This window comes from Erigeron canadensis, chromosome 2, assembly GCF_010389155.1.
Source record: "Erigeron canadensis isolate Cc75 chromosome 2, C_canadensis_v1, whole genome shotgun sequence".
NCBI lineage: Eukaryota > Viridiplantae > Streptophyta > Magnoliopsida > Asterales > Asteraceae > Erigeron > Erigeron canadensis.
In genome coordinates this window covers 10,826,076-10,839,686 of record NC_057762.1, presented here as the reverse complement: position 1 = coordinate 10,839,686, position 13,611 = coordinate 10,826,076, and the positions used below count along the sequence as shown (strand labels likewise).

At 30.4% G+C, this 13,611-nt stretch overlaps 1 protein-coding gene across 2 annotated transcripts; it reads left to right on the top strand.

Annotated features, from left to right (window-relative positions):
- The first annotated feature begins 3,167 nt into the window (after nt 1-3,167).
- LOC122587894 lies at nt 3,168-7,322 on the top strand. 2 transcript variants are annotated; one of them, XM_043760049.1, is made up of 5 exons: nt 3,168-3,387; nt 3,644-4,126; nt 4,399-4,530; nt 5,192-5,811; nt 6,571-7,322. In XM_043760049.1, exons 1-5 carry the CDS (start codon nt 3,228-3,230, stop codon nt 7,186-7,188), a joined length of 2,013 nt encoding a protein of 670 aa, XP_043615984.1. In that variant the 5' UTR covers nt 3,168-3,227; the 3' UTR covers nt 7,189-7,322. The 2 variants fall into 2 exon arrangements, with proteins under 2 accessions (XP_043615984.1, XP_043615983.1); XM_043760048.1 differs by having other exon boundaries at nt 5,183-5,811.
- The last annotated feature ends 6,289 nt before the right edge of the window (nt 7,323-13,611 follow it).

Genomic DNA, 13,611 nt, shown 5'->3' with positions numbered 1-13,611 from the left:
GGGGAATGGTTTAGAAAGCAAAACAACCGTAAAGCTAAAGGCAAGAACTTAGGTAAGAGAAAACAAAGTGTTTAGTCTCAAAACCTTAAAAGACCCTTTGGAAAAAGGAGCATACGCTAAAGACCAGTCTTGTCATCACTATGCTGTAGTGAGACATTGGAAGAGGAATTGTCCTAAGTATCTAGCTGAGTTGAACAAAAAGAAGAAGCAAGTTGGTTTAACCAGTTCTTTGAGTATCTTCTTAACTGAATTATAAGTGTTGATGAGATTCAAATGATAATTCAATAGCAAAAGAGTCAAGTTAACTTGGACTCTATCTTTGACATGGTCATCTTGTTTAATTTTTGTCAAGAAACGCATTTAAAGACTTCAATGTGAAGATATCTTACAAATCAAATGATGAATCATTTGATAAATGCGTGTCTTTGGCATTATCATTGGCAAGAAACGCATTAACAGTCTTCAATGTGAAGATATCTTACAAATCAAATGATGAATCGTTTGATAAATGCGTGTCTTTCGAATTACCGTTAGCAAGAAAAGCATTGAAAAACTTCAACGTGAAGGGATCTTACAATCAAATGATGAATCATTTGACAAATGCATATCTTGTATTTTCGGAAAGATGACAACTATATCTTTTCCGCATAAAACCGGAGAGGATTAAGGAACTACTTGGACTAATACATTCCGATGTATGTGGCCCACTTAGGCATGTGTCAAGGAAATATGCTAACTATTTCATTGTTCTATGAATGATTTCAGTCGTTTTGGTTATGTTTACTTGCTTAAACATAGACATGAAGTCTTTGAAACATTCAAAGAGTTTAAAAATGAAGTAGAAAATCAACTCGGTAAAACCATCAAGATTCTTTGTTCGGATCGAGGTGGTGAATACTTAAGCCAAGAGTTTAAGGATTATCTAAAAGCATGTGGAATTGTCCAACAGCTTACTCCTCCATATACTCCTCAGCATAATGGAGTGTCTGAAAGAAGAAATCGAACCTTGTTAGACATGGTAAGATCAATGATGACCCGTACAACTCTCCCATTTTCGTTTTGGGATTATGCTCTAGAGACTGCTGTACGCATTCTCAATATGGTTCCAACCAAGAAGGTTGACAAGACACCGTACGAATTATGGCATGAAGATGTCCCTAATTTGTCTTACTTAAGAGTCTGGGTTAATTTGTTTGCTTGATGTTTGTTTTCATCTACTGTTTATGCTATCAATCATTATTGTATGATGAACACGTTTCACATATTCATCATAAGGGGAGACATGATTATATAATTGATAGATAGAGTTTGAGGTTTTAGGTAGAAATGGATTCATAGATATTGATTGATGATAATTGTTTTGTTTGGTTGTTCAAATGATTGTTAGTTTAGGTGAATGAAGTGAATAATTATCTTGATATGTTGAAAGTTGAAGGGTTGTTTTGAGAAAGTTGAAAGATTGTTTCGAGAAGATAATATTCAAGATGATCTTAGTTTTGGAAAGTACATGGTCGATAATGGAAAAATTTGTTGGATAAATGACCATTGTTTGTTGATTACAAGAGTTTGAGATTGAAAAATGTTTGAGAAAAGATGAAAAGTTTGAGATTAGATTAAGTTTGTCCTTTTCATATTAAGTTTGTTTATAGTTTAAAAGAGATTATTCATTTGAGGGGGGAGCAAGAGTAAACTCATTAATTGTTAAATATGCTCCGAAATGATTGTTTGTTCGAGGGAGAGCAAGAAATCCGAAGATAATTCATTTATTTGATAGAAATGCTCCAAGATAGATGTTTGTTTGAGGAGGAGCAAAATTGTTTGATCAAAGACAAGTTAGATCAAGAATTCAAAGATAAAATGCTCCATGATGATTATGATTCAGAGACAAGTTAGATCAAGAATTGAAGTTTTATAGTCAAATCAAATTTCCGCGTCTCAAAACCAAGTTTCCGCAATGCCAAAAGAATTTAAATTCAAACCAAGCTTCCACAGTTCCAAAAGAATTCAAAGATAACCAAGTTTCCACATCCAAAAGAATTCAAAGAATTCAAAGTCAAAACCAAGCTTCCGCACACTACTCAAAGTTTCAAGTTACTTCTCCAAACAACATCAAGTTGAAATCAACATTCAAAAGTTCAAGTTGTGAAAGCTCAAAAGCTACAAAGATTTCAAAGATGCTTCCAAAGTAGTCAAAGTTGTAAGAGAAGACCAAGATTTAGAGAGTCATCGTCAAATCAATATGTTTGTTGAGAAGATTCAAAGTCAAAGTTGATACAAGACGTTGAAGACAATGAGAAAGCTTCAAAGTCTACTCAACGTTGAAGATTTTCAACAAATGGGCTCATCATGTTTATTTAAAAACCGAAGACGATGCAACATTTACAATTCAACACCAAGGGGGAGAATGTTAGAAATAAAAATAGTGGTGTTTAATTGTAAATTCTGCCCATGGAAAGGGTATTAGTGTTAATTAGTGATTTGTATAAATACCCCTCCATAATAACCCTTGTAATATACCTTGAATCATAATTCACCATACCAACTTCTCTCTAACTTACATTCACTCTCTAACTTCTCCTTCAACCTCCCTTTCACACACAAACACACATTACACACACTCTTAGAAATTCATCATTGTTATCACAATTAGGCTTAATTTCACATCTTATCAAGTACCATTTTATATTTGTTAATGTTAACTCTTATATCATTTTTATACTTAGGAGTTGAAGAACAACAAAATGATGAAGTCGTTTAAGAAGTCCTAAGAAAACGAAACTAAATAGTTTTCAAAAGTAAGCTAAACTTTAGGTTATTGAGGGGTTAAGTATATAGAGAACTATGTAACTTGTACATTTTTCTTATTGTATGAAAAAAAATCTTTTCATCCACTTCATTGGATGTAAATAATTTGCAAAATTGAACGAACGTGTAAACAATGAGCTAAATGATAATGTGTCACGTCTCACGTGTCAAATGGTGTCACGTTAACATCCAACCTTATAGGTTTAAAAAAAGGAAAATGATTAATCCATGCTCAAAGTCAAACATGTCCGAGTCATGCTTTTCCTACGTTACTTTTATTCTTACACAAGTCTTACTCTTTAAGAAATATATTTGTGTGAACCCCATTACTCCTTATTTTTAATGATTGCCCAATTGCTCAATTGGATTTCTTTCTATCTTCTTTGTTTTTTGGTATAGCTTTTAGTGCAAAAGGACCAAAGATGACCCCCACAAGAAGTAATAGTAGTAGTAGTAGTAGTAAGAACATGAGTAACCTGAATCCCACCAATCAGCAGTACCACCAGATTAACATTCAGACTACTCCATCACATGATCAACCACCTCTGCCATTAAATCTTCCTCGTTCAGATCTTCTTATTGGTAAACTTTATTATCTTGTAACAAACTCTTTACTATATATATTCTGTTTCTGTTAATATAATGAAACACGTCATACATACTTTTTTTTTTTTTTTCTTGTCGACAAATGCTAGTTGTTAGTAGTTAATTTTTTGAAGTTAGTAATTAAACGTCAATACCTGAATTTGAACCACAAGACCAGAAACTCATTGGGTTCATGTATACAACTCTATCTGGATAATGACTTAAATGAATTATTTTTGATTAAATTTTCAAGGAAGAGAAGATTACAATGAGATTTTGGTTCCTTCATATAAAGCAACAATAACGGGCGATTGGAAAGCTGCGAAAATCATTCTTGATAGGCGACCGGAGCTCTTACGGTTTAGCATCACTGAAAGTTGTGAAACAGTACTTCACATTGCAGTATTGGGAAGATCATACTGGTTTGTGGAGTATTTGGTGAGTTTGATGGAAAAAGTGGATTTAGAACTTCAAAATGTTAATGGGCAAACTGCTCTTTCTTTAGCAGCTATGACTGGACATGTTAGAATGGCAAAGATTTTGGTGAAAAAAAACAATGCCCTGTTGGATATTCCTGATAGTCGAGGAATGATGCCACTCTACATGGCTGCTTTATATGGCAAACATGATATGGTCAAGTATCTGTATTATAAATCTAAGAAGATGACTGGCGATTTTTGGACCCATGAGAATCGGGTTTGTGTTCTGGTGAAATCCGTTGAGTCCAATCTATTTGGTATGCATCTTGTTTATAGCTCCTCTTTTGTTTCACGTTCCACTGAATATTTATAATTATTTCTAAATACACCAATATATGCCAAGGATTGAACCTCAGATTTTACTCTGAAAGAAATGAGCGTCTACCAAGTGGGCTTATCCCATATTAGCATCTAGATGAGTTTTGTTTATGTTTTACTCGTATATTGACTAGATTTTAGTTTCTACGTTTGCTTGCCTTTGCCGTTAAAGTTATACATTCTTATATAGTGAGCATCAAATATTTTGTAGACGTTGCATTACAGATCGTGACAGACCGCCCGGAACTTGCTATAAACGGGAAGGTACTTGGACTACTGGCTCGAAAACCTTATGCATTTGATGCTATAAGACCTAACATTATTCCAAGGATTATATATTCATGTAAGAATCTCTTTTCCTTAACTTTCATTGTTTTCTCTGTATAGTACATCTGGCATACAAGCGTTTGTATAAAAGTTTGACACCATGCTCGTGAATTATCATGGTTTCTTTCAAAATTATATACAATATTATATATTTGTTGTACCCGTTTTAGTGTTTGTAAAAATATTGTTGCATATAAGTCCAATGGTTATCTGATAAATTCATAAATTCATGGAATTTTCAACCAATTATATGTGGGCAATATATTTATGAACCATAAGTAGACAAATAGGATCATAAATATACAAGGAAGAAGTGAAAGTTAATGACATAATACATTTAGAATTGCAATTAGATAAAGTCGTACAATATCCTGCACCTGCAACACCTATATATATAGTATCTACCATATAAGAAAACCGACACTTATAGCTTGATGGATCATCACACATACTAGAAAGACTATCGACTAAATCCCATGGTATTCGATATACAGAGTAGTATCTATCATAAAATTTTGCGGATGCTTAAATTCATTGATGGATCATCACACGTACTATAAAGACCTTATATACCCATGGTATTCAATGACATAAAAATGAAGGCCCTTAAATAGCCTTTTTAAATAAATGTGTTTATGATATTGAATAATATTTTTTTGTTTTGTTAGTTTTTGCAGCATGTCGTCTGAAAGTTAGAACTCCGGACATGGAGAGTCATGCCCTACAGTTACTAAGGATAATTTGGGCAGAAATTGTGAAATTGCCAAAGGCACAAATTCATGACATAATAAGGGGACCGCCTGATCTGACTAAGGGAGATGAAAAGCAAACGCGCTCTGAAAAAGAACAGCAAGAAACACTGCAATTGCTAAGAACCATTTCTGACAATCTAGCGAAACTGCCTACTACCATTTTTAACCTATTTAAAGGCCCATCTCATGAAAATTCAACAGAAAGGAAAGACGTGAAGTCAAGATACTCTTCGCGGGTATTGTTTCTTGCTGCAGAAATGGGTAATACTGCATTTGTAGCTGAGGTTATTGGGCAATATCCACATCTAGTGCGGGAGGTAAATGACAAAAACCAAAGCATATTTCATGTTGCTGTCTCACACCGTCACGAGGGCATCTACAATTTGTTATATGACATAGGGTCACTGAGGAACTTAATAATTACCCTTGAAGACACAAACGGAAACAATATTTTGCATTTAGCTGGGGAGAATCCAAAGATGAATAGGTTACAGAAAGTCCCAGGAGTCGGCCTGCAACTGCATCTAGAGACATTATGGTACAAGGTACATCTTTCATCCTAATTTCTTGGCTTTTTCATATCTATAGAACTGATTTTATATTCTTTATATCGTTTACCCGTTCTTGATATATAGCCTCATTACAAGTTAATATGTTTACCAATAAACAGAAATTTTCTCTCTGTATTGTAAATACTAGCTTATACAAGGGTGAATTTCTGAATTTGCCTTCTATTCTGTAATGAATAACATGACAAACAACATTTTGTTCAGGCAGATTATGCTTAAAGGTTGCAATTCTCAACCCATTTACTTAGGATAGGGACAATTGGGTTAAAATATCTTTAACGGTTCGTATGGGTACAAGCTTAAAAATTACACTGAATTGAAATAGGTATCCCTCTGAGCCAGTAAAATGGGGTGAAAGTAGCCCTAAAGTATATACAAAAGAACTTAGATATTTTAACTGTGGTACAACTTTTATATATGAATAACAAAATGCATTAGCTAGGATTGGTTATGTGTAAGGCCTACAAGGCTCGCTTTGACATGCCTTATGAAATGCCCCGGTTTGACCCGTTACCCAATTCGCTCATTTCAATATGTGTTACAATGGTAAATAAAAACCAGAAGGAATGTTGAGAAAAAAAATGAAATAAATTGCATACATATAATCTATATTACTATAGCAATTGGTTGTTATAATTCTTCGGCTGGACTTTAGGACTTATAATACGAAATGACTATGAAAGATGTTCTTCTCGCATGAAATATTGATTATGATGCAATATCTGTGAGTTTTAGGAAGTAGAAGCATTGCTCCCTCCTCCTTTCCGAGAAATGAAGAATGGAGCTGGCCTAACACCACATGAAGTTTTTGAAAAGAATCACAAAATTCTATTTTCCAAAGGGGAAGAGTGGATGAAAGAAACCGCTGCTCAGTTAATGGTGGTTGCATCATTGATAGCTACCATCTCATTTGCTGCAGCATTTACATTTCCGGGTGGATATGACCAAGTTACTGGTATGCCTATCTTCGTCCGGAAAAACCTTTCCAAAGTTTTCATAATATTTGATGGCTTGTCATTTATCTCCGCTACAAACTCAATTCTCCTGGTCTTGACTATACTCGGCTCTGATTTCACTGAACATGACTTCTTGATTTCCTTACCCCAGAAGTTGATGATATGTTTAACATCACTATTCATCTCGATAGCAACCATGATCCTCACTTTCATAATCAACTTTTTATTACTTTATCAAAATCATTCCAAGTGGATCCCCATTTTTATCAGCTGTTTTGCTGCTGTAACTTACATGATATTTGGTAGCCCGAAATTTCCACTTATAGGTCGCTTTCTATATGGTTCAAGATTTCTTTTCAAAAGGGAGAGAAGAATGCTTAAGAAACCAATCTTTTAGCCATTTTTTCTTATGTATTCTATTATTTTGTATGTAATTTTGTATGTAACTTTGTATGGTGAATTATAGCTAAACATATATGTTTTGTTTCTTTTAGCTGTAAATACAATATATTCACAATAATTCTGACACAACTCATATATCCACTTGTAATACAGTATCAGATTATCTACGTTCAGTCGTACACTTCAATGATTGCCTCTTCTAAATATGGGTTCTATTAGACTTTCCATTCAATTCGTGACACATGATAGGCGAGATTCCTCTACCACCACTTTCATGGGATCTTTAATGTGTATGGTAAAGGTTAACTAATGGCACTACGGTTGGATATAAAACTAAATATCATTATTCACGATTATGCAACGGAAGCAAATCAAATCATGTAATCAAATAATTAACCTTGAAATAGGACTAGGATTACCTCTTGATGTAGATGATAAAGTGAGTAACTTTATGAGGATTTGAAGTAAATCCCTCTACGTTTGCACATTAGACACCCCGTATATCGTATGCTAGTACCTTGATCACGAACCACACAAACCCGTTGTGATAATACTCCCTTAAAATAAAAACCCCATGAACTGTAAATAATTTGTTGTAGACATAACAAGTTATATACTTCATTAGGGTCCAACACTAATTTCCTAATTTCAACTTTAATCCTTCTCTTTAATTAATTAAATACAATTAACCCTTTAACTTATTTAAATTAATTATTTCGTGATCAAACTAATTAATATATTACTTTAATATATTAATTATAAATATAGAGTTACCGTGTCATTTCGTGTGACCCCGTAGGCTTAAATTATTTCTGGACATACGTTCATTTTACGTGATCATATACTAACAACTACCATATTATACAACGTATTGATTTTGATCCAGGATTCCAGCATCTTATTTTATTTTTATTTTTTCCTTTCTAACTTTTTTCCACGTTTTATTTTGTTATTCTTCTTATTGATACATGCTAATTTTATATCGTTACATGTTACTGTTCATTGAAAAGTGACTTTCTTAGGCTTACAGTAACCAACTTTTTTACTCTCCGTCCCATTAAAAGTGTCATGTTTTGAATTTTTCTAATTTTTCTAACTTTGACTTTAAATCATTTTCTTTGTGTTAGATAATGTTTGATGAAAGTTATATGCATTGATTGTGATGTAAGAGGTGTTTTTATTGGTATAACTTTCATCAAGTTTTATATAACACAAAAAATATATTTAAGGTCATAGTTTATAAACATTGACTTGAAACATTCAAAATAAGACATTTCATGGGACGGAGTGTAACACCCCAACAAGGCGAAAACATGATGATTACACAAATAGCACAGCACGACATGAAAATTATGTAGAGTTCAACTAAATGCATAAATAGGATTGCACAATCCATACATAACATTCAAGTATACAAGTACCGTTTTGTACATATGGAAAGGTCCAAGTCCAATCCTAGCAAGCAATGAAACATCCAATACGTCATTGATCCACCTGTTCATCTGAAAAGTGTACCAAAACGTGTCAACATAAAGTGGGTAAGTTTGTAGGTTTTGATAATAAAAATCAAGTGTCCGATATCAACTGTTAACGATACACGAGGATTAGAATACCTAATCACATCAAAGAAAACCCTAAAAGGGTATACGTTAGCACAAGTCAATACAATAACGTTAACGTCTCAATAATTGTCTATATATATATATATAACGTCACATAATATGGATTCAACAACTCGTATCCCGAGTATGATCATGCCCGTTGTGGATTCGTCAATCCACAGTCCACGTTTTACATAATATATAAAATACTTATTAACAAAGCATCGTCATAATATGGCAATCATCATACCCGGTGTGGATTCGTCAATCCACCGTCCACGTCTTACATAATATAATATAATATAACGTCTTTTGTCTCATATGTATATAATATGGATTAAACCATCCATAATGTCTCGTCATATACACGCATAACACAATATAACGCTTTCATCTTTAATATATATATATATAATATGGGTTAACAATCCATATCGTCTCGTCATAAACACGTGCAAACACGTAAATACAAGCAATCATCTGGTTATTTAACGTCTTGAATCATATCATAACGTATCTAGTTGAATCGACAACGCAATGCACTACCTTCAAGGAATCATAGATGCTTATGTATAGGGCCACCCGCAGCCTTCCCACCACTGCACATCTACAACTCATTAAAGGCATAATCGTCTTCCATGTTTGTACAACTATCCTAACCGCAACATATATTCATAATCAGACGCATATTCAACCGAGTGATAGGTCAAGCATACGTATATCATAACAAGGACACAATGATGCATAACGTCTTTCGTCAAACATAAACACATGCAAACACGTAAACACAAGCAACAAGTAGGTATTTAACGTCTCGTTCCATATCATTACATAGAAAATCAACCAACAACCGTTTACCGAAAAGTACATTTTCCACCCCAAATAGAGTAAACATAGGGGCTACGAAACTCACCTTAGCCTCTATATGTCGTTAGAAAGAGATCTAATGACTCTAATTAAAAGTTAAACTTTATCTAAAGGTCTATAGTCCTCCAATTATGAATTAAGGTTTCTCTTTTATATATATCTAGAAGGTACATTAGTGGTTGTTTAGATTCTGGTTAAAAATGACTAGATAGTTTAAAAATACATACATCATCTATTAAAGGTCTCGCTAAGTAAGGTATTCATTTCTTTGTATGTCTTTCTTTCATCCGAATATGTCTGTATTGCTATTTGTACTTGTGCTTTAACGTTTTGCTCAGATAATTTAGTTATAAACCAAAATTACTAAGTAATTTAATTATCAATCTATATATCATATTATTTGTTAATCTAACTTAAAATTATGCATAATATCATTGCAATTTTCTTACAATTATTTTTCTGATATATAATTGTGATAACTTACTATATATTCCATATTTGTTTTTTAGTTTTTTTAATTAAAATCCGGTCTGATTTTCAAAACATAGATTTCATAAACACGTTATATGATAAAAGTTCTATACAAAAATACTTATAGCCAAATTTTATTCGTTATAAGATAAAATTCCTATACAAAATATAATTTAATAAAAACGTATTAACTTAAAAAAAAAATTTTACTGTAAAAAAATTAAAAATTAATATTAAAGATAAAAAATGATGTAAAATATAAAAATATTAGTTTCCATAATTATATCATTAAAATCACTAAATACTAATGTCTATAAATTTAAATAAGAAAATAAAAGTAATTTAAATTTATCAAAATAAAATTAAATCTTAAAAAGTTAAATAAGTTATATGATATCATCATTTGATCTAATGACTCTAATTAAAAGTTGAACTTTATCTAAGGATCTAAACTTCTCCAATTATAAATTAAGGTTTTTTATTTATATATATTTACATATTGTATGTTCTATCATATAAATATAAATTAATTATAAAAAATAAATAAAATTTAATGTAAATATATTAAGATTTTAAAATTAATTGTATGATAAGTTTTTTTAGTAATTTTTTGACTCATATACGAAAATAAAGTATTTAAAAATATAATCTTTATAGGCAGCGTGGTAACTTCGCTTGCTTGAGGAATAATTCCTCGATAAGAGTAAAGGGTTACTAGGTATTTACCTTTTTTTTTCTTTACTCTAATTGAAATATGTAGAATATGTTTCATCTAAAGATAGGATATTACTTTTAAAAGTGTAAAATAAAAATTTAATATCATCTTGTGTAACAATAAATCAAATAAAATGATAGTACCCTATTATGATTTTTTAGTATTCAAATATCGCTAAGTATGTCACAATCTAGAATTTTGATGGACATATTATAATTTTGTAATATTCATATATCGATATTTTTAAGAATATTTTACTATAAAACTCAAAGTTTTGTAATATAGATCAATATTTTAATACTAAAATTTCTAAACTAAATTTTAAATCATAATAAACCAACAACTAATATTGATAAAGTTGTAAACTCGTATATTAGATATGGGCCTAAATCTAGATTTATTAGAAGACTTTTAAGTCAGGTTTCGACTCCGACCCAGTATTGTCACTCCTATAATTTTGATGGCGTTAAAATATTTTACAGTGAAAGGAATATCCACGGTTAGTTTCATATATGTAACTCATATGTAAATTTTTAACACAATTGGTTGTCTTATGATGTATCATGTTATTTCAACTACGAAATGTTTTTTTTATCTCATTTTGTTGTATATAATTGATGAAATACTTTTTTCTTTTTCTCTATTCTAGGTTTTCTTTAATATCTTTTATTCTAATTACTCCAGTATGTCTTTTTGGAAATTCCAAATACATAATTATTCATTTAATTGACCAGATATTGAGCAAGTAATTTTTGTGCAATATAAACGTAATTTAGTCAGAATATAGTTACCCAAAAGTATAAACATACTTGCAAATAAATATCATAAATATTAAAAGAAAACTTATATTTATAAATATGATATATTTAAGATCGTATATTATCAATTATCAATATTCTTGATATAATTCAAAGTTATATATCTATGGGTGTTAAAAATATACGACTAACAGTAATACCAAGAATATGTATTATTATTTTATTAATTAAGTATAAATTAAATAATCAGTATTCATAATTTAATTTAAAACTAAACTTTTGAAAAAAAGCAAAAAAAAAACATATGACATCAACAAAGTTATCTATCTTTATAACTAATGTTTTGTGCTTCTACAATGATGATTAAGGTTGCTTTTTTTTTATTATTATTATACTAATCCTAATACTCGTACGATGTATGATAGGTATATAGATTATATCATAAAAAAATTCAAAAATTACATGATTTATGAGTACAAAATAAATTGTGGTTAAAGTAAACCGATGATTGAAACTAAATTACAATAACCAGTAATGATAAATATAATATATGTTTAGTTAGAGGTTTGGATTTACCTCAAATTTTTACAGTCACATAAATAACGAAACTTGTAAGCATAGTGTATGACGACAAATAGCTTTTTGAAATATTCATGTTAATAACTTATTATTATAAGTAATATGAGTTGAAAAATTATGAAAGAAAAAGTGACAGCTTTATTAATGAGAAAACGATCAATCGAATAAGGTTATAATGTGTCTTATATCTATAAGCCAAGACTTAGAGTTTAGTTCTAAGTCTAAAAAGAAAATTGAATTTATATACAAATAAAAAATCTAATTTAATAAAACAAATAGATTAAATGGACACTTGTCGATCAAGGATAATATCACATGTCGTTTTAAGAATATTTTAATCTTGTTTTAGTTTATTGGTAGATAATAGTTAATTAGATTTAAATAGATTCATGATATTAATCTTTTTCTTTAAAAAAAATATAGATTAAAACAAAGTTGTCTTACTCTACCTACAAAGGTAAAGCGATTTTTTTTAAAGATAGATAAATGATTAACACTATATGGGTGTGTCCATGTCTGTTCAGTTTTTGCTAATGCTTTAAATGATTTGCTTTTCATGTATTAGATGAGTATAATATTGTTAATAATATTTTAAATACTGGTATACACTGACAGATATTACTGGTCCCAAGGGTACTCCGATATAACTATCCTGATATTGTTAAGTATTTTCACTATTCAATACCGACCAATATTTCCGGGTTTACCGCTCTGGTTTTTTCACTTTTGTTTTTGAATTTTTTTAAAATTATTTTTATAATACTTTAATATATTTTTTTTTGTTATTGTGAACTTTAAAACATATATTTTGTTATAAAATACTTATTTAGTTTTTTGTTTAGTGGATTATAATTGTTTTTGACTAGTTTTGTTAACTTATAATAAGTTTTGTAGGATTTTTTTAAAAGTAAGAAAAATTAAATTAGGGGTACCGACTGGTATTTCCGATAATACCGTAAAAAATCAACACACGACCAAAATGATATATTGTTTGTTAAGATCCCTTATCATATTTGCTTATTATAAAATTTGAACCTGAGAGAGTGAGATCTAAGAAGGAAATTACATAATAAAAAATTCTCTAATCATTAAGTTATAATTATTGAACTAAAATTAATGATTAAAATTTAAAGATTATAGTTAAACAACAAACTTCATCATTTATTTTAATTTGAAAGTTGAAATTATCTTTCTCTAAATAAAAGATGATTATCCAAAAATAATAAGCCCACAATGAAAGTTATTTAGATCCTTATCCTAATTTAATAAGCCCACAATAAAAGTCAAGCATATGCTTTTCCTACATCGAGTATATATTCTTAAATCCTCACATAAACATTACTTTATTCCTACACAAGTATTACTCTTTTTGAAATATATCTGTGACCGCCATTACTACTTGTTTATTGCAAGAAAGGACCACAACA

Coding starts and splice junctions, on each gene's coding strand:
- LOC122587894 (XM_043760048.1), top strand. CDS start 3,228: ATGACCCCCACAAGAAGTAATAGTAGTAGTAGTAGTAGTAAGAACATG. Junction 4,127..4,398: donor CGTTGAGTCCAATCTATTTG/GTATGCATCTTG, acceptor AATATTTTGTAG/ACGTTGCATTACAGATCGTG. Junction 5,812..6,570: donor TAGAGACATTATGGTACAAG/GTACATCTTTCA, acceptor TGTGAGTTTTAG/GAAGTAGAAGCATTGCTCCC.